This window comes from Pteronotus mesoamericanus, unplaced genomic scaffold (assembly GCF_021234165.1).
Source record: "Pteronotus mesoamericanus isolate MK-2021 breed Mesoamerican mustached bat unplaced genomic scaffold, CSHL_Meso_final contig_220, whole genome shotgun sequence".
In the NCBI taxonomy this organism is placed as follows: domain Eukaryota; kingdom Metazoa; phylum Chordata; class Mammalia; order Chiroptera; family Mormoopidae; genus Pteronotus; species Pteronotus mesoamericanus.
Genome location: NW_026555091.1, coordinates 199089 through 219064, shown reverse-complemented (window position 1 = coordinate 219064; position 19976 = coordinate 199089). Strand labels below are relative to the sequence as shown.

The 19976-nt window shown below is 44.7% G+C and overlaps 1 protein-coding gene across 1 annotated transcript in view; it reads right to left on the bottom strand.

Annotated features, from left to right (window-relative positions):
* Positions 1-230: 230 nt before the first annotated feature.
* Positions 231-19976, bottom strand: part of GARS1 (glycyl-tRNA synthetase 1) — a 39970-nt gene continuing 20224 nt past the window's right edge. The window contains exons 8-17 of the mRNA XM_054571326.1: positions 19571-19720; positions 15327-15489; positions 14144-14308; positions 10543-10650; positions 9693-9838; positions 7318-7403; positions 4786-4895; positions 2477-2570; positions 1652-1842; positions 231-435 (exon numbers count right to left, since the gene is read on the bottom strand). Of these exons, the coding sequence (XP_054427301.1) occupies positions 310-435; positions 1652-1842; positions 2477-2570; positions 4786-4895; positions 7318-7403; positions 9693-9838; positions 10543-10650; positions 14144-14308; positions 15327-15489; positions 19571-19720 (1339 nt within the window). The 3' untranslated portion in view covers positions 231-309. The remainder of the gene's footprint in view (positions 436-1651; positions 1843-2476; positions 2571-4785; positions 4896-7317; positions 7404-9692; positions 9839-10542; positions 10651-14143; positions 14309-15326; positions 15490-19570; positions 19721-19976) is intronic.

The window sequence follows — 19976 nt, the reverse complement described above, 5'->3', positions numbered from 1 at the left end:
GACCCCCCCCGCCGCCCATAAAACTGTTGATTAAAAAACATGTCAGCTGTGTTTAACAGGCATCAGCTATGGAGGTGCCTACGCAGAGGAAGGAGAACCAGCTCTGCTGGAAATGGAACACACCATCAAACGGAGGTCAAAGGGGTTCAGAACCCCTCCAGCTTTAATGGGGGTAAGACCGGACGGCCTCTGAGGGTAAAGCACAGTCCCCAGGAGCAATCACAATGCTGTTTTTCTGTAAAGTGGACATGATAAGAGTTTTAGGTTTTATTTTTTAGTGCAAGTGGTCAAAAGTTGCCGAAAATGTCCTCAATCCTCGATTGTCTCTTTTTTCCCAGTTTCTTGCCCTTCAAAGAGAGGATACCTGGCCTCCACATTGGCCCACGTGATGCTGCCATTGGCCAGATCTCGGACCACACCGGGCAGTTCAGAGACCTGGGGTAAAAGGAAAGAGAAATCCAAGAATCAACAAACCTGCTTAGGTTGTCCAGAAGGATTCACCCTGAACTCAGACTCTTATGGAGCCAAATCAGTTGTTTACGTGACAGGATCCCCCTGCACACCGGTCCCTGCAGGCTTCCTGTCCTTCCCTGTGCAGCCTCCCCGCCCCCCAGCCCCGAGCGCCTGCCAGGTCCCCACAAAGCCTTTCCCAGCGAGTCTAGATATTGGTGTCCTGTGCAGTCACTTCACTTGTGTTAGGCTGAACCCTCAGAACAGGGCTCACTCACTAACGCGAGCAAGGGGAGAACGGCACCCTGCACAGCTCCAACAGAGGGGACCGGCCTGTCCCTCAGGTGTACCCAAGCGCTGGCTGCCAAGCGCAGCAGGAGTTCGCAAACCGAGCATCAGGGCCACCTGGAGATCTTGACCAAGTCCTGCCCGCCCCTCCCTCCCAGCCCAGGCCCCACCCCCACTTCTGATTCGGTGGGTCTGGGCAGAGAGTCTGCTTATCAAACACGTGCCGGGCGGCCTGGAGACCACCTGTGAGAACCATGGAGCGGTGGGAACACAGGTCTGGGGACGCAGGTCCGGCTTAGTAAAAAGACAGGCGAGCAATCTGCGACTGCTGAATTAGACTATACACGCCTTTGGGAAAAGCAGGCTTTTACCTCTGTTTTCCCCATGACTAACTCTCTGTATCAAGCTGAGCGCTTACTAGACACTCTAAATAAAAACCTGCTCAAGATTAATGTATTAGTCAGGCGGCTGTCAATTAAAGTGACCACTCTTGCTTTTTCCAACTCCATTATTACCTCTCATTAGGTAAAATTACTAAAACATATGCATTGTTTTAAACGGATTAACATGGAAAACATTTATATAGAAATGTAAAAGTAAAAATGCCTGAGCCTCTCAAAGCCACTTGGGATCCTAGTTCTCTTGCCCAAATAAACAAACGACCATAAAAACAAACTACCGGAGAATGAGCCCACAGTGATCCAAATGGCCATAAAACATAAGAGACGTGTTAATGGAGATTTTCATAATGAAACCAAGGGGACTTGGGAGTTTGCAATCTGTCTGACTCGAGCCAATGATTAGTTAGAAATTAAAACAAGGAAAAGGAGCATAGGTACGTCAACACCCAGCTCAAGTCAGAAGGACCCAGCATATGTTCCTAAGACCAGGGAGGCCAGGGGAGGCCAGCCACCTCTGCTCGGATCTGCCGCATGGAGTCTCGATCCCGCAGAGTTGCCGTGTGCGGGGTCTTGTTCACGGTGTCGAAGTCAATGGTGATGCCGAAAGCCACGCCAATTTCATCGGTCCGGGCATAGCGTCTTCCGATAGACCCTGAGGAATCGTCTACTTTGTGGGAGACGCCATTCCTGGTCAAGGCTTCCGCTATCCAAAATAAATTAAGTGAATTCAAAACAGAGTAATGGAGAGTCTCGGCATCATCTAACTGGTGTCCTACAGGGTGAGGGAGCTTACAGAAGGTACTACGGCAAGAGAGTAACGGGGAATGAGCCCCTCGCTGGAGCCGGAGCCCAGCCCCTCACGCATACCCACACCTCCCACGGCCACAGGGGAACGGGCACCAGCCCCACAGCGCGGCCGACCTGACCCAACGCCTCCTCCGCTGCCACCGCCTGCCCCCTTCCCCGGCAAGGCCCTGAGCCGCTCAATGACCTCACCCTGTTTCCCAACTCTGAAACAAGGGGGCCCCACCAGGGGGCTGCAAGGGTCCCTGCCAGCGCAGTGGGTCCAGTGGCTGCAGATCCACCAGGGCCCCTGGAAAGTGAGCGGAGGGCCAAGGGCAACAGGAGACAAGGGGCCTTTTAAACCTGCCTCCTGGGCCCCACCTCTGACTCACTCAAGATGCTCAGGGCAAACACTGAGCAAGCTGCTCAGAAACAGCAGCAGATGCTTACCTCACTTATTTTTTATTAAAAAACAAAAACAGAACAAGACATTGTCTAAAATTCAGTCTACTTGACAGCGTTCCCATGAAGATTACTCAATTGGATTTGCTTACACAATTCCCTGACAAATGGCATGAACTCCTGGTTTTGGCTCAGTGGAAGGACGGAACACTTGAATGGAGCTACCACGGCCGGGAAACTGAAGAACTAGATGAAAGAAAGAAACCCAAACATGTTAGTATGTAAAAATCTAAATGCTAACGTCCAAACTGTACTATCAAACTACCAGAACACACACTACAAAAAGCAGCATGACCAAAGAGCACAAGCAGGCGAACCAGAACCAGAGCCAGAAAGATCTGCTCTTTAGCTCTGAACCTGGACCAGCTCAGCTGAACGCCCTCGCCCTGGACCTTGGTTTCTCCATCTAAGACACAGGGCTCTCCCACCTGCTCTGCCTGCCCACAGGCCGGCTGTAAAAGTTAAATGGTGTGAAATCGTTCTCCAGGCTGCCACAGAAGGTGCTGATTTCTTTGGTGCCACATAAAGAGCTTGACAGCCTTGCCTCGTTCTGTGCAGATCCCTAAAAAACCTCCTTCCAAGTCACCAAATAATAAGTGGGAGGGTCCCGAAACAAAGCCCCCTTCTGTCCTTTGAGAGTTTCACCGGAGCAGAAAACCACCAAAAGGTTTAATTAGCTCACAATGTAAGTCCAAAAACGAAAACTATAAAACAAAGAAAACTGTTCTTATGAACCTACACTGAAAAGAACAGCCCTCTTCAACAGCTCCTAAATAGGCTTCAGAGTTACTCAGAAATAAAGGTGCAGACAGTCTGTGGAAGGCAAACCAGTCTGCAATTTAGTGTTGGAAATGAGAACTGAAGACAGTTCGTAAATAGTATTTATACAGAAGGTTTGCTCGAAGGCGAGGATACGGAACTCAGGATGATCAGGTCCCGTAAGAACAATAAATGGCACAGGTCCCAGTTTAGTCCACCCCCCAAACCCAGGTAACTGCAGGTGCCGGGCGGCAGGAGCGTTGCGCTGGAAGGGAGCGGAGGCTCCCCCGGTGCGGCTGCCTGGGCCGAGCGTTCACAGGCCTGCTCCGCGCCACCTGTCTGTGCGGATCTGTGTGAGAGAGAAATGGGGACCTGCCTTTATGGAAAAATTTTTTTTTTAACTCTCACGGACAATGTTTTTATACCAAATTCATAGACAAGTAGATTAAGGAATTGTATGCTAATTTAGAAAAACTTTTGGCTTCCCACAGCCTAACCAAATTTCTGTTCATGACAGAAATCTGCAATTTATAAAAGTCACTAATTTACTCTTGCTTATTAGCCCTTACAAAATTTCTATCAAAACTCTAGTTTTATCAATATTGTAAGATTCAAAGGAAGAGCTAGAATATTTTTTAAAAACCCTTTTTTAATTAGACAAACGGAAAAGCGTGAAGCAAACTTGACATCTGAAGAGAACACACTCAGCTGGGGACGTCACCACACGGCCTCAAGTCTGCGTGCCGGGGGTCTAGCCCAGGTTCTTGCCCTCTGTTGAATGAATCAGAAGCTGCTCCTTAAATGTCAGGAAATGATGATGCAGCTTTAGGGTAGGGAATGAAATGCTAGCTTTATTAGCAACACACTACCAATAGGATGCCAGCCTTTAAAGCACTAGCGCCGAGGACAACTCAGTCCACCCTTCAGGGGGCGAAGTCCCGCCGTGAACCGCGGAGCTGCTGCCCGGCACCATGCGCCCGGCCCGCTGCAGAGTGGCCCGCAGACAGCACTGCTCCTTGCAGGTAATTAGACACGTACAGCCTCACTTCTCTAGCCATTCTTCTTCTCACTGACTTTCCTGGAATCTGCCTCGACACTAAGGAGTGTAATTTCTGCAGGTGGAGGCAAGGCAAGAAGGGTGGAGGAAGGCAAAATGGAGAGAGAAAGCAAAAGACACGGGGCAGTGATTCAAGAGCATCAAAGCCAAAGGAAAACTTACACAGCTGACGAAGACTTCTAATAAATAACTGTCCTTTGCAATGCTGAAATGGTAGGAAGGGCTACACACCAAATGCTAGTGGCCATGCTCTATGAGCCATCCCTTCCTTTCCAATTTTCTGAAAACATAAATCTATCCCTCCACGGATGCAACAAAGACAATTCCCCCAGAGCCGGATGTTCGGTCTCAGAACGGGGAGCACCAAGCAGCTATGACGATGGCGTGGAGAATGGCCTGCACTTCAAATGAGGTAACATAAGGCACCACACTGCTCTGGAGACAGTTAGGCAAAGATGGGTGGTAACATCATTAGTACATTACAGTGCATAACTACTAATTGATCTTTCAGTCTTATTAACGTACTTCAGCAAATTCTACCTCTGACACCATTAGAGAAGACGACACCCGCACAGGACCACTTACCGTTCTCTGCTCGTCTCCCTCGCGCACATGGAATGTATGTTCGAATACCGTATACATGATCCTGCCCAGGCCAAAGGAGGGCTCAATTACATTCGGAACGACTTCTTCCACTGCAGGAGACAGACAGAGACTCAGGACCACTCTCTCAGGCCCCGCACAGTGCATTGCAGGTCCTCTTGAAACAATGCTTATTCGCACTAAAAAATCTCTCTATTCCAGGTGAACCTTGGTGGATCCTGTCTGTACCTCAGAGTGAAGAAATCAGAACATCCCTAAAAACTATTTGCTGATAGGTAACATGATGGCTTGAGACAGAAAGCTGGAGTCAAAAATTTTTTTTTCACCAAAAATATTAAACTGTTTATACCACCTAAAAATGGAGCCCAGCACTGAGGTACTGCTTTTCCAGGTGGTAAGAAGCTACAAACAATAGTGGCCACACTCTAACATCTGCCTTGCCTATGCAGAAAGTATTAGAACTCTAGAGCTTTTAAAAGATGTTGTTAGAAATAACAAACTACCATGGGGCTGGCAAAATTAACAAAAATAAATCCTGCCCTGACCAGTGTGGCTCAGTTGGTTAGGCCTCGTCTCGCAAAGCAGAAGGTCACCGGTTCAATTCCCTGTCAGGGCGCATGGCTGGGCTGTGAGTTCAGTCCTCGGGTGCAGCATGTGTGAGAGGCAACCAACTGATGTTTCTCTTACCACATCGCTGTTTCCCTCCCTCTCTTTCTCCTTCCCTCCCTCTCTCTCTAAAAAGAAATAAAATCTTTGTAAAATTTTTCCTACATATAAGTATCAAATGGTTTGTTTTACTTTCTATCTTGCTATCCGGATTAGAAATCTTTTAAGAGCCAAGTTATTGCCTCTGTATTTCCAAGGCAAGGTTCTGGGGTCAGGAGGCCCTTAGAAAAGAGTTTGCTCAGAGGCCAGCAGTCAATCAAAGACATTTACCAGGGGCCCCAGAGCGCTTTCTATGGCGGAGGCTGTACCTGTGGTATATACGGGGAAAGTGGGCCTCAGTGTATTTTATTCCAAATAGAAGCACTGCTAAGCACTGTCCAGGCCTAAGGTGACTGACCTTAACCATGGAGAGTTTCTGTTTCCAGGAAAATGAGATGCCCAGAACTAAAAACTCACATATGTGGAAGAAAAGAGAGGCTATTCCTTTGTCTGTGATAAAGAGTAAGAACAACATTTCACAAGCACCATCAAGGCGTTTTCTGCCTATCCTCCCACGGCATTGGAGCCACGGTGTGGCACAGCTCTGAACCAGCTGCCAGGATGGGAGTAAATAGCCCCAGGGTGCAAAGGGAGAGCCCCCTGTTTCCTGTTGCCACCCTCAGACTGCCTCGAGAGCGCAGTGAAGCCCGGCCAGGACGCAGGCCAGAAACGAATGGAAAAGTAGGCATGCTCTCTCCACTGGCAGTGGCTTCCAAATACCCACCCGCTCGGTTTCCAGGAGCTTCCATGCAGCCACAATTAACCACAGGCACACTTCGTAGACGATCCTAAACACTCCTGGCCCAATTCACAGAATATCTTCATTGGGTTGGCCAGAAAGTCCATACGGTTTTTCCGTACAATAGCTCTAGTAGTGCTTCGTTGTCTTTAACGTCATTTGAAACAATTTTGTTAGATTGTATTGTGACAGCTGTCATGTATCAGTGTGCATTTTTAAAAAATTATCAAAATTGGTGAATTTTTGTGCAGCCAGTTTTAATACTGAAGATAGAAGATATGCAACACTTTCAGCATATTATGGTTTATTATTTTAAGAAAGGTAAAAAAAAAAACTGGAACTCAAAAAAAGACTTGTGCAGTACGTGGAGAAGGTGCTGTGACTGATCAAATGTGTCAAAAGTGGTTTGCAAAGTTTCTTGGTACTACCGACATTTTGGCCAAATAATTCTTTGCTGTGGGCCGTCTATGCATTAGAAGATGTTTAGCAGCTCCCCTGGCCTTAGAAGCCAATAGTGGGAGAGAGCCGACATATTCAGAATATCCAAATTAATAAAGTTGTTGGTGAAAATGAGAAAGTGCCTTTTATTTTACAGAAAAAACCACATGGACTTTCTGGCCAACCCTTTCTGATATAAAAAATAATCCTCTCCTTGGCTTTTGAAAAAGCATGAAAGACCACTAATCTAAGGAAATTTTAACAAGTTAATTTGCCAAAAAAAAAAAAGGGCAGAAGGAATGAAATTCTCTTTTACTTAAGAAACAAAAGCCCTTTTCCTTAAAATGAAAAAAAATATTTTTAATCATAGATATTCTGCATATGCACCTCAGGTCACAAGAAATATAAAAGGTGACATTATAAATTATTCTCCAGTATGAATACAATTATGTTTTTTTTAAAAAGGCCCAACACAATGTGTTGTTTAAACATATTCATCAAATTTAGGCTTGTGACATATAATAATTTATCTTTCCTTTTGAAATTTTCAGTAAAATGGTTAAAGTTAAAAAAAAAACTTTAAGGACTAATGACATTCCTTGTTGGTTTCTTAACTATTTTTACAAATTTACCATATAGTGTTTTCTGGAATCTCTTCACACTGACCATGTCTTTTGTTAACTGAAACGTTTTCCCTTCAGTTTCAATAGTGAATTCCCTGTGAAGAAACAAAGCACATTATATATGAGCAAATGCAAGCATCCCTGTGCCTTATGAATTGCTGAACTGTTTTTCATTTTCAGTGTAATACAAGTTAGTCAATGCTCCAGATAAATAGCTGAAGTCAAACTTAAATTATTTCATGAGAAATACCAAATTAAGTATTATTCCAACAATGGCACTAAAGAGTATATTCTGGAAGGCACCAAAAAAAAAAAAAAAATGACGAGTTTTATAAAATACCCTAAGTGACTTAATGACTAATTCCGTTGGTTTTGAGATCAAGGTAAAGCCAAAACCAATTTTTTAAAAAATTCAGTTTTAGGATAATTACAATAAACTTGTCAGAAACAGGTCTGCTGGCAAAAGGCCGCTGTTCTCTTCATTGTCCCTACAAATGCAAAAATGACCAGCTTGCCATCTTATAGAAAGTAATTTTAAAACTCCCACACTATTTCCTAAAAGTATTTGACATTTATGTTGATGAAGATCAGCTTAGAAGTTCAATGAGTCTGTCTGATACAGCAATAGAGGAGATCCCCCCGCCCCCCGCCATCACCGGCTGCAGTCACAGCACGTCCTGCGATTCACCCAGCCCGTGTTAGGGCCTAAGACTTCCCATTTACAGGCGCCTGTGAGGCATTTCCTTGCATCAAGATGATCAGTTTCGATTTCTCACAAGCTGCTTAGTGCTGGGAAGAGAGAGCCCTCCTACGGCTGCCTTTGAAGCTGCAGGGCTGGCCCACGGGGCACCGAGTTTTGCCAGTTTCTGGCAGTGATAATCAGGCGCCGCATCAGTGCTTTTCAATGATTTCCTCCCTTCGTACCTCCCGACAAAGTCTGTGTGCGCGTAAAGGTGCTGTTACATAAACAGTATCATATGCGTTCTCCCTGAGGGCACAGTCTCTGTGCAGAGGAGGTAACGGTTATTAAAAAGCTGAAACGGGCAAGCAGGTAGTGACTATTTGAGAATAACTAAAAAAGGAAGCTGCCTTATTTGTAGATAATATCTAACTAGTTGATCTACGTCCTTTTTCATATTTGATGTTGCTTCCACATAAATAGACGTTAAATTTGGAAAAGACAAATGTTTTAAAATTTTCCTACTGAAATGGAGAACCATATCCTCAACAAGGATTCACCTTGTGATAGTGCTAACGACACGTCCTTACAACAAACGTCCGTGCACGTGCAGCCCACCGCTCCAGGCGCCCGCGGCCAGTCCCCACCCCCTCCACCCCCGGCTCACCCCGTGAGCTCTCTAGCAGAGACTAGGTCTGTCTTTCCTAGAGCTTCGCATATAGCCCTTTGTGTAAGACTTCTTTCGCTCAGCCTGATGTCTGTGACAGATGCTGGCAAACTTTCTGTAAGAGCCGGTCATAACAGAGTCCAGGGTTTGCAGACCATGTGCAGTCCCTTGTATTTTTCTTAAATGTTTGATGCTTTGAAAATGCAAAATTCGCCCCTAGCTCGAGGGCTGTACACAAACAGTATGAAGGCTGTTTCAAGTGCACTTAGAAAGTGTGCACTCGGTTATTAGACATTCTATAGCTGACATTAAAGTTGATTAAGAGCGAGCTCCAAATTCCCATTGATTTTTTTCTGTCTACTTGTTCTACCAATTCCTGAGAAAGGGGTGAAGAACTCTCCAACTATAATAGTGGATTTGTCGATTTTCCTTTTCAGTTCTGTCAAGTCTGCTTTATACATTTCGTGGTCGTTTTGAGTTGCCCACACAGTTACGCCTTCTTAATGAACTGAACCCTTTAACATGATGAAATGCAACTTTGCCCCTGGTAATCTGCCTCGTTCGGATGTCTATTTTGACTGTATTAATAGAGCCACTCCATCTTAGGCCCAGTAAAAATATCCTTCAAAAATGAAGAGAAAATGCTTTCAAACAAACAAAAGCTCAGAGAATATATTACCAGCAGGCCTACACTGCAAGCCTTCAGTTCAAAGCTTGAACTTTGAACTCCAAAGGTCAAAAAAAGAGCATTGACTTGAACATAGAGTTTCTAATCCTTCCTCAGTCGCTAACTTGGACAAGTCTCCGTCTCTAAGAAAGGTACAGGGAAAGAAAAAATGATCTTTATAGTACATTTCAAATCTGTTTCTGGCTCTAATATCTCAATCTCTGCAAACCCAGTCCTTTAACTGTATCCAAGAAATAGTACAAACCTGCAAAGGAGTTCTGAAGACACTAATCTCACCCTAGTTTTCAGCAGCTGGCAGCGAAGGCAGAGCTGCCTGGAGCCCATGTAAAAGCACACCTCTTAAAACTTACCCCTTTTCGTTCAGTAGTTCCTCCATTTCCGTAATGTAACACTCATCACAAATGGCAAGGTACTCCATGACCAGCTTCGCATCCTTCTTATACGCCTTGCCAATTGCTCCTTTATTGGGTTCAAACTGGACAACATTGACTGTTTTGTACGAAGTAGTCAAGGAATCCAAAAATACAGAACTGCCTCCATATTTTGGAAAATGATCTTGAAAAACACAAATCATGCAACATAAACACCATCAATAGAGTTTTTTTCCCCAAAATTATAGTGAGATAAAGGGATATTATCTAATCAGCAATATAACCCAATACATAGCATCGTAAGTCCTGGTAATAATTTATTCATTTCTAAAAATGTCCCAACACCACTGGCCTAGCCCTAAGATCAGCTTACAACTTCATTGTCTGGTAAAGGAAGGAAATTTCTACTGTGCTGATTAACATAACAAGCGAGCTAAATTACTATTTTTACCTATCATAAAATGGCACTCATCTTTTAATAGTGAAAGTATTAATCTCTTTATATAAAGCGTATGTAGGTAGGTACAGTGTGGATAAATGTATTTTGGAAATGGCTGAGAAAAACTGGTCCATATCCTGAGAGACATTTAGAGCAGTTTCTGAAAATACTGCTTTTAAGGACCAAACACTGAGTGGGCACACGACAGATTACAAGCAGAGAGAACAGGAAAAAAGCCGTCAGACAAGTGGAATAACAGGTTTAACTAAGTGTTATCCCAAAATATCAAACACCTCTGTTTATCCACAGAATAAGGTATGGACCTGGACTCATCTACTTCCAAGACATTTACACTTCGGTCCCGAGCTGGGAAGTAACTAGAAAGGATATGGGCTCTTTCAGCGGCTTCTCAGCTACAAGTGGGACTTTGGTGGCTCGTGCATGACAAGAAAGGTCATAACAGGACCGATCAGCACATCCGACGATCTCAATCCAGCCCTAAGAAGACAGAACAGATAAGAACATTTATTCCTTACACTGGATTAATTCACAAACGTACGCAGGTTGTAACTTACTCTGACATACTCAAGGACAGCAATTACAGAATCCCCACTCAACTTCCACACCTGTCACTTGTACACTTGTCTACACACATCCGGCAGCGGACAACCCTATAAAACCTAATTCGCACATGTGCACACAGCAGTCTTCTTACTCTCTGAACAGATTTCTTTTGCCATGCTGTGAAGGTGGGATAAACGAACAAATTCTAGGATTTAATTGTGGAAATAAAATGTGAACACGATTCAAAGTAAAGCTCACAGAAACCACTGTGCTGCTTCAGATGAAGTGTCCACAGCTCTCGCACCTCGCATCGGGTGGCTGGTCCCTACCCAACAGAAGACAATTCAGCCGAGAGCAGGTAATGTTCGGTCAGAGGATAAAGCTCAACAACAGCGTGTGGGCCAGGCTCCATTTCTGTTAATAGCTAAGATGCTTTTTAAAAGCACAATCTAAATTGTTTTCAAAGACCCTTTAGAACCTGTTATTTGAATGAGAACAAAAGAGATAAAAGGCTTATTTTAGTAAGTATCTAGTTAGTTTTTGTCAACATTTATTTTTTGCCTTTGATCCAAAGAGTCTGGAAAAATTCAGCCACCGTGAGCTGTCCAAGTGCATGTTACCAATGGGGCACCTGGACTAAAGAGAGCAAATGTGTAACTCATAAACTAAGAAACCCTCACACAAAGCAACGATGAAACAGGAATTAAAGAATGAAGCCCAAAAATGTGCAACGTGATCATCTGACACTCACTAAGATGTCAGGTAGTATATTGATATTCTGAAATGTATAAGCTTGGTGGTTCCCATTTCCCAAAGACGTCAATTAATGTATTTATGTATTAAAAGGTAAAAATTACAAAAAAATGCCTGAGAATGGTAAACAGCTTTGGGATAGTGGTTACCTCTGAAAAGGAAGAAACAAGGATGGAGCATTAGCAGTAACTATTTTTTATTAAAAAAAGTTAAATATGAAGCACACTAAAACAGAGTCTTAGTTTTTAATGGAGTTCTCCCTCTCCTTTAGATTCCGTTACTTTGGAGCTTCTGGTTTTTAGTGCTGTCTTCAAATGATCTTACACAAAACACTGTAGCCTAATCTCAATGCTAGACCTACATCATCATTTAAGACTTTTTTCTTTAACTTTTTAAAATGGAGAAAGGATTTACATATAACATCCTATTAGTTTCAGGCATATGATGTTATGACTTCTATTCGTATACACTGCAAAATGATCACCGTGGTACGTCCGGTCAACACCCATCCCCATTAATAGTTACAGAAGTTTTTTCCTTGTGATGAGAACTTTTAAGATCAACTCTCTTAGCAACTTTCAAATATGCAATACAGTATCATTAACTATAGTCACCATGCTGTACCGTCCACCGCCAGGACTTATTAGGCCACTATTTTCTGACCCCAAATCCTTGAAGGCGTGGCCACAGCTCACGTGGTGCTCAGCAAAGGACGAGCAGGACTGTAGAGGGGTTCACTAAAGCAAGGTCACACAGCGGTTAATCGGGAGCAGGGGGCAGAGTCAGACCGCCCTGCGTCCAGGCTGGCCCCACGGCCCACTAGCCGTAGACTCCAGCAAGCCACTTAACTTCTCAGCGCTTCTGTCCTCTCAGAAATAATACCTGTGAATAGGGTAACTGTGAAGATTACTAAGACAGTAATAGCTCTTCACAATCACAAATGCTGAACAAATAAACAAAATAATAGATGAAATGAAATCCAGGCCAGACTCAGAATCTAAATAGAGACAAGACTCTTTATCTGGTTTAACTTGAACTTAGAGTGGGAGCACACTAAGAAAGGGAACTGGTATTAAACAGAGAGAAAAGAGATAAGCTTTCCGCACACAAAACAGGAAATATTACCTTGGTTTTATTTTAAAATAAAAAGAAAACTCCAGAAAACCTGAAACATGTAAAGAAACCATCTATATAATTAAGAAACAATCACTACTGTCATTTAGACACGCATATGTCAAACCAGCTTGTGAAGAAATAAAGTAACAAGGAAACCCTAACAGATTACAGAAAATCTTCCCTAATTCCACAAAGGAAAAAATACATTAAAAACAACACCAGTAACAACAACTACAGATGCATGCATATCATTATGCAGGTACAAATGTGTGTATCTGTGCAATGCATATATAAGCATCTAGACCAAGGGGTGATAAAGCCAGGCCCATGGGGCTACGTATGGATTTTATATTTCTAAAGGTTGTTAAAAAAAAAAAAGTCAACTCAACAACAACAAAGAAGATAAGCAATAGATCCGCAAAACCGAAAATATTGTATTTTGTACAGAAAATGTCTGATCTAGAAACGAAACAGGAAATACTTTTGAGGAGAGGCATATGATTCCAAGTTTCACTTTCTACATAGTATTCTTCATATTTATTTTTTGCTCTGTGTTTTACAAAAGGAGTAATTTTTTTATAACTGATTTTTACTTTTAATTAAAAAATTAATCTTAAAAGAAAGATAAAAAGGTAAAAAGTGGGCCCTAGCTGGTGTGTCTCAGTGGACGGCGCACCAGCCTGTGAACCCAAGGGTCGCCAGTTCGATTACCAGTCAGGGCACAGGCCTGGATTGAGGACCAGGTTCCCAACGGGGGCACACGAGGGGCAACCACACACTGATGTTTCTCTCCCTCTTTCTCTCGCCCTTCCCCTCTCTCTAAAAATAATTAAAAAAAAAAAAAGGAACAGTGAAACCAAGGCCATATGGGACAAGGACCCTGGGTGGAAGTCTCCACATGGGGGAGAAGCCTCTCTCCCCAGGTCTGGATGCCACCCCGTTCCCACGGCCACCTGTGCAGAAAGCACCTCCCATATCCAAATGCCTTTCACCCCTAAGTTTCAGTACTGAGGCTCATGGCTGGGGGTGGGGGTGGGAGGGTACCGTGAAGAGGTGACCCAGAGGTCTTCTCTGAATTATTAAATGCATAGAATTTGAGGAAAGGTAGTTCCTAAACAAGAGATCAGAATCTACTAGTCTGTCCCCCAATCACCAGACGGTTCTCTAAACTAAGAGCATTATGACTTTCTTCACTCAGCTCTACCACCACAGACAGTGTTTGCTGGGGTCCTTGTCCCGAGGGAGGCCACCGCACCTTAGCTGCTTTCAGGGACATTCCCACCAACACTGCCCACCCCAGGACTACACACCGGCGTCACCCCTCCCTCCCCACCTCCCTCCCTGTCCCAAGACACCTAAGTCCACCGAGGACGCCAGGGACGGAGTAGCCCCCCGACAAGAGTGCCAAGGCAACTGCTTTTCCCAATTTGCTCAGGAGAAGATCTCTTTTCCTTTTGTTCCACTCTGACATAAAGCACACAAAAGGCAATTTTGGTGTCCATGCCTCTGAGTGAACAATGTGAGGATCGCACCCTAAAAGCCACAGCGCGCCACTTACATAGGACGTTTTGGACTCGGCATCCCAACAGTCGCAGGCATAATGAGCCATCTCGTTCTCCATGTGCTGTCGGAAGCGGAGCTTGTCTGGCGACACTCCAACCTTCGTGAGGTAGAGGTAGATGCGGCCAATGAAATAGCCTAACACTGAGTTGTTAATCACGCCCTAAAGATGAATGAGTACACGAATAAGTAAGCAACTTTGGAAGCAAGCATAGAGAAGGAAAAAAACCACATTAACTCTTTGGAAGGCCAAGGTGCCATCTTCCACTGAGTTATTCGTAGTCTGAAAAATATCTGAAACACAAAGTGAGATAATTTATCCAGCTTTCAGAATAATCTCAAAACCCAGCAGGTGATCACGGCTATTTTTATAGGGGTTAATGTCAAATGAACAAGCTGATAATAATGGAGTTATTCAAAATGAAGTTATTCTACCATACTCTCTGGGTCGACAAAAATTTAGCCTGATACCTTCTACCTTCTAAATTTACAACACTAAAAATGACATTCACGATAAAACCCTAAGGAATGACAAATACATTCTTTCTGAATTAACTAAAGAAAGACGTGCTGAGGGGATTTAATGTATTCTCATCCACTGAAATACGCGAACCCCACACAGCACATGTAATCTTACTATTTTAATACTGGAAGTGGCTGACGAGTTATCACCCAGCCTCTACTTGGGTATTTTCAGGGGCAGGAAGCTCATTGTTCCCCAGGGCAATTAGGCAGCTGCTGTTAGAAAAGTTTTCACTCACACATTTCTCTAGGAAAATAATTAGAGAAATTCTATCATAGATAAGACTTTCTCCCAACTGCTGTGGGTAATAGAGAAGAGCTTAAAATCCAGAGGGCTTGCTCTCTCTCTGTGAGCCCAAATGTTTCCCCAAAAGTAGTCCACGCTGTTAAAACCTGGACTACTAAGGCACAAAACCACGTTCTCTTTCCCAAGGGGTCTCCTAAACATATTCTTCATGTTAACCCCAATGGGCCACCAATGGCCATGTTCCAGTCATTTCCTGCCACTATAATATCAGTGTATAATACCTGCTATATAAAAACAAATAATAAAACGACGGCTAAAATAAAACATTCTGCCATCCAGCCCACAGAATTCGCTCAGCGCCACAAACCCTGAGCAGGGAAGTCGCTGACCGGCGCGGCCGGGGGACTCGTACCTGCTCCACAGCGTCCCCCAGGCGCATCTCCTGAGCCGACTGGCCGCTGACCTGGGCTTTGGCCGAGTACAGACAAAGGCGGAGGTCTGCCACCTTCTGGAACTTGGGGTGGTCTTTCTCACTGGGGTCTACAAAGTGCTCAATTTCTGCCATTGTGAATTCTCTGAAAGCAAAAATATAAGGGACCAAAGTTGCATGCTTAACCATTAAAAATAAACAAGGCTCTATCTTCAACTTCATTCTATAATGATACAGGCCTGCGCCCTACAGGAGCCTCTTATCACTAAACAGAAAATTGTTTGCCTAAGGAAGAAGCTGGATTAGGTTTGGGTGGTGCTTAATTTTAACCACATTAATTAAAACTTTACTATTCAAACAGTGTTTTAAATCAATAAATACAATCAACCTTCTTCCAAATAGTAATCCCTCTGTCTCATGACAAGAGGTTCTTTGCTTGCCCCAACCTCAGTCAGCCTCCCAAACCGCCTCTCCTCAGCCCATCTGTGCGGTTCCTTGTTAAGATGCAGCTTCGGCAAGAACCCTGCCAAGAGTTTAACCAGAGCCACTCCCCCTTGCTCTCTGGTCACCCTGGATCTTTTATCAGGTCTGTCATCCTCCACACCCCCCCACATGACGTCTGATCGCCCTGGCCCGTCTCCAGTAAGCAGCCTGGTAGGCCAGGTCAGCTGAGCCAGAATCCCCTGCCCCCTGTTCTCCCCCCGTAGTTCCCCGTCCATAGACCCCACCTGCCCCCCGACTCTCAATCCCCACTTGCCCATGCTGTGCAGTGCCCCCCGCCTTATCCGTGGTTTTGGTTACCCTCTGTCAACTGTGGTCTGAAAATATTAAGTGGAAAATTCCAGAAACAAATACCTCCCAAGTTTCGCACTGTATGCCATTCTGAGCAGTGTAATGACACCCCCCACCTTCCCGCTCCATCCTGTCCAGCACGTGCATCCTGCCTGTGCCCTGCATACCCACGCTGTCCACACTGCCTGCCCGACAGTCGCTTCGTAGCCTCTTGGTTATCAGATCGACCGTCACTGGTCGCAGTGCTGGAGCTCAGGTCACCCTGACAGTAGCCTCGCGTCCCATCACGATGCCTGTCAGTCACCTCACTCATCTCATCACACAGGCCTTCATCGCCCACGTCACCGCGAGAAGACGGTGAGCACAGTGCCATAAGGTATTGGACAGAGAAACCGCATTCATATAACTTTTATTCCAGTATATTGTTATACCTGTTCTATTTTATCATTCATTACTGTTGTTAACCTGTTACTCTGCCTAACGTATAAATTAACCTGATTATAGACATGTATTTACATATAGAAAAAACACAGTGCATACAGGGTTCGGCACGACCCGCAGCTGCAGGCACCCACCGGGGTCCTGGACAGCTTCCCCCGCGGACGACGTGGCGGGGCTGCTGCTTTCAGACCTGCGCCCTGCTCTCTGCTGAGGTCTCCCTCCCTCTTGCCGCAGTCCTGAATATAATCTTGTTTTTAGCGCTGTAACCACTTCCCATCTGTTTTTCCTTTGACACTAACCACAACCACAAAAGATTATTAAAAACAATTTTCAAAGGACAGATTGATAGTTTTTAAAATTAGGAAAACGTAAGCAAATATCAGACACAAAAAGAAATGAAATACAGAAGTGACTTGTAAATAAAACAGCTCTGCTTAAAGCATTGACAAGTCTGATAAATACGCACTAAATGAAGCTCCCAATATTTACTTTCCAAAGAACGGGAAATTAATAGCGAATTGAAATAGCTTTTACAGTAGTTTGATTTTTTCTTTTTGGTTGCACTGAACAAGTAAATGACTGATAATGGCACCATACAGCTGGTGTCTTTAGAGTGACAGATTCTTACATGGAGTGTTATTCAGAGCAGATAAGAAGGCATGGGTTGAACAAGCTAACGTCAAGCTAATTGCATGATGATGAAATAAATATGCACATACTAATGGCTTCCCAAAGAGATCCCTCTGAATGGCAATTTAGTAGCTATTGGAGAGGAAAGTGTTTTAAGTTAATTTCATGAGTCAAATCAAATCTTTCTTCTTTAAAACACACATTTACCAGTGCACGTTCATGCTTATCTCAGATGTTTTAGAAGTAATGAAAAATTGCTTACAGGGGTCTAAAAATACATGAAATGCATTTCAAAAGCTTCTAATTTTTAAATTTTATTTTTTAATGGTATCTCTTATTTGGTCCTAAGTCTAAATTGTCTTTCAACAGCCGCTGAGTATCTTCTGTGTGCACAGCAATAGGAGAGAGACAGAGAAGCACAACGTCTGTTCTCAGAGAGCGGGACACTGGGCTGATCGCAAGAGAACATCTAGAACGCAGCGCAGATCAAAGGAAGAGCCCCGCCCAGACTCCACATAGAACCTGCTGCTGAAGTCTCGGCCCTGTTCCGTCAGATCCTCCCAGCCCACGGACAGGAGGTGGAAATCTTCACTAACACCGATTTCACCAGGTGAAGAAGGGCAAGGGACCAGGGGATACACTGTCCCGAGGTCCCAGGGCCTTTCACCACTTAACTCCTGGGATGGCTCCTCAATCTTGAGCTGGTTTTCCTAAAAAATGTGCTGCTTTTTATTCCACAGGCCTCAGGTTCTGCCTTACTTCATGGTCCTGTACAACTTTTTTAAAAATTTTATTTCTTTATTTTTAGAGAGACGGTACAGGGAGGGAGAAAGAGAGGAGAGAACGTTGCCTCTCGCACGCCCCCAAGTGGAGACGTGGCCCATACCGCAGGCATGTGCCCTGAGTGGGAATCAAACCGGCGACCTTTTGGTCCGCAGGCCAGCACTCAATCCGTTGAGCCATACCAGCCAGGGCACAACCTTTTTCTAGGTTCAGTTACCGTTTATATTCAATATTATTCTGTATTAGTTTCAGATGTGCAGGATAGTAGTTGATAATCATATACTTCACACAGTGGTGCCCCTGATATTCCAATAGCTACTCATAAGTCCTCTCCACAACACTGGCTTTAGACAAGGTCGGTCTGACACAGCCTCAGTATTTTGAAAGCAGCCCTGCAGACACTAATAGGGAAGCCAAAAAAAAAAAAAAAAAAAAAAGGAGAAAAGATACCCCCAAAACTCTAATGTTGGGAAATAAAACAGGCTCAAATCTGACAGGGTTTTCATTGCTATGCTACCTGGTTCCAGTTTCGGACTATTACCCCTTCCTGCCTGCAGGCCAGAGGGGCCCCCCATCCCATTTCTCTAGGCTGTGCACACGCTCCTTCCTCCATGGAGGCTCCCCTTCCTAGAGCACAAGGCTGCAGGGATCCCAGGTCTCCCCATGAGTGTGGGCAGCACACAGGCCCACATCCTCAGGGGGCGTCATGGGCGCCAACAAGGCAGGCAGATGGCCGGGCTGCGTCGATGCAGAGCCGGCGGTGGCCGGGGGAGGCCGTGGCGGGGGGCCTGTACGTGCAGCAAGCCAGGGAAGAGCGGAAGTGGGCGGGGCCGTGGAACTGCAGAAAATACGTTAGAGCCCAAGAAAGGTTTACCTACAGGTCCTGTTTTTTATATGGAATTCACTGACCTAAGGGATGGTATCAGGAGGAAAATATATAGAAACTACAAAAAGCTTCGATCGGGAACAGGTAAGTCGTAAGAAGTTTCTAAAGAAAAGTGTAACTAAACAGTGCCCGTAGGCCTCCCCACCCACTCCTGGATCCATCTGACTGAGGGGGCCGCTGGAACAGGGGCCAGTGGGTGTCCAAACATAAGTAGAGAGGGGTAGGCTTGCTAGCTGCTCCCGCAAATATCTGAAGGAACGCCGGCTGGTCACTGCAACACCCTCACCCCGACTCCAGCAATGCTGTCCTGGACCGCGCTTCCGGTCACAACCAGCCCCCGCCCCCCCGCACTGACATGCGTCACCACTGCCAGAAGGCGCCTGGGTGCAGACGATCAGGATCCTGACGTCCTCACAGCACACGATGAGCGGGGAAAAGACCATCTTGGAAAGGGAAGAAGCTTAAGCTCTTCTTCCCCCTCCCCTTCCCTTCCAATTCGCTTCAGTTACTCAAAACGACCTGTCATCTCAGAGATTACACTTGGAGATACAAATGTAAAACGTGGTTTTTGTGGGATAGAAATAATTACATAATCATGTAAGAATGAAGAGTTGTCTCAAAATAGCAAGTTTTCACGTCTGATTCAATGCCAAGCTCATGTGCTAAGTTTACCAGAGAGTAATGTGGACAGTACCTGACCCTGATCAGTCCAGACCGGGGGGAGATCTCGTTTCTAAAAGAATTTCCAATCTGGGCCGCAGCAAAAGGCAGCTTTCCTTGGTTGAATTCCAAAAGTCGCTTGAAATTGAGGAAAATCCCCTGCGCAGTTTCTGGTCTCAAGTACCTACAAATTTAAATCAATCACTCTGTTACAAAGAAATTGTTTTCCAACAAATCTGAAATTCTACTTGCAAATCCTAGAAGTCCTACATATACTATTTTCACACAAAGCTGTATGAGCCCTAAAACAAAGTTTCAAAAAAACCAGTTTCTTTGGTAGCACACATTCTCAAGCAAGTATGTATCAGGTAACTGGTGTGGCAATACTACTGTTAGAAATGTCATTTTATTAACGTTTCATCACTCCAGGGAGTCCAATA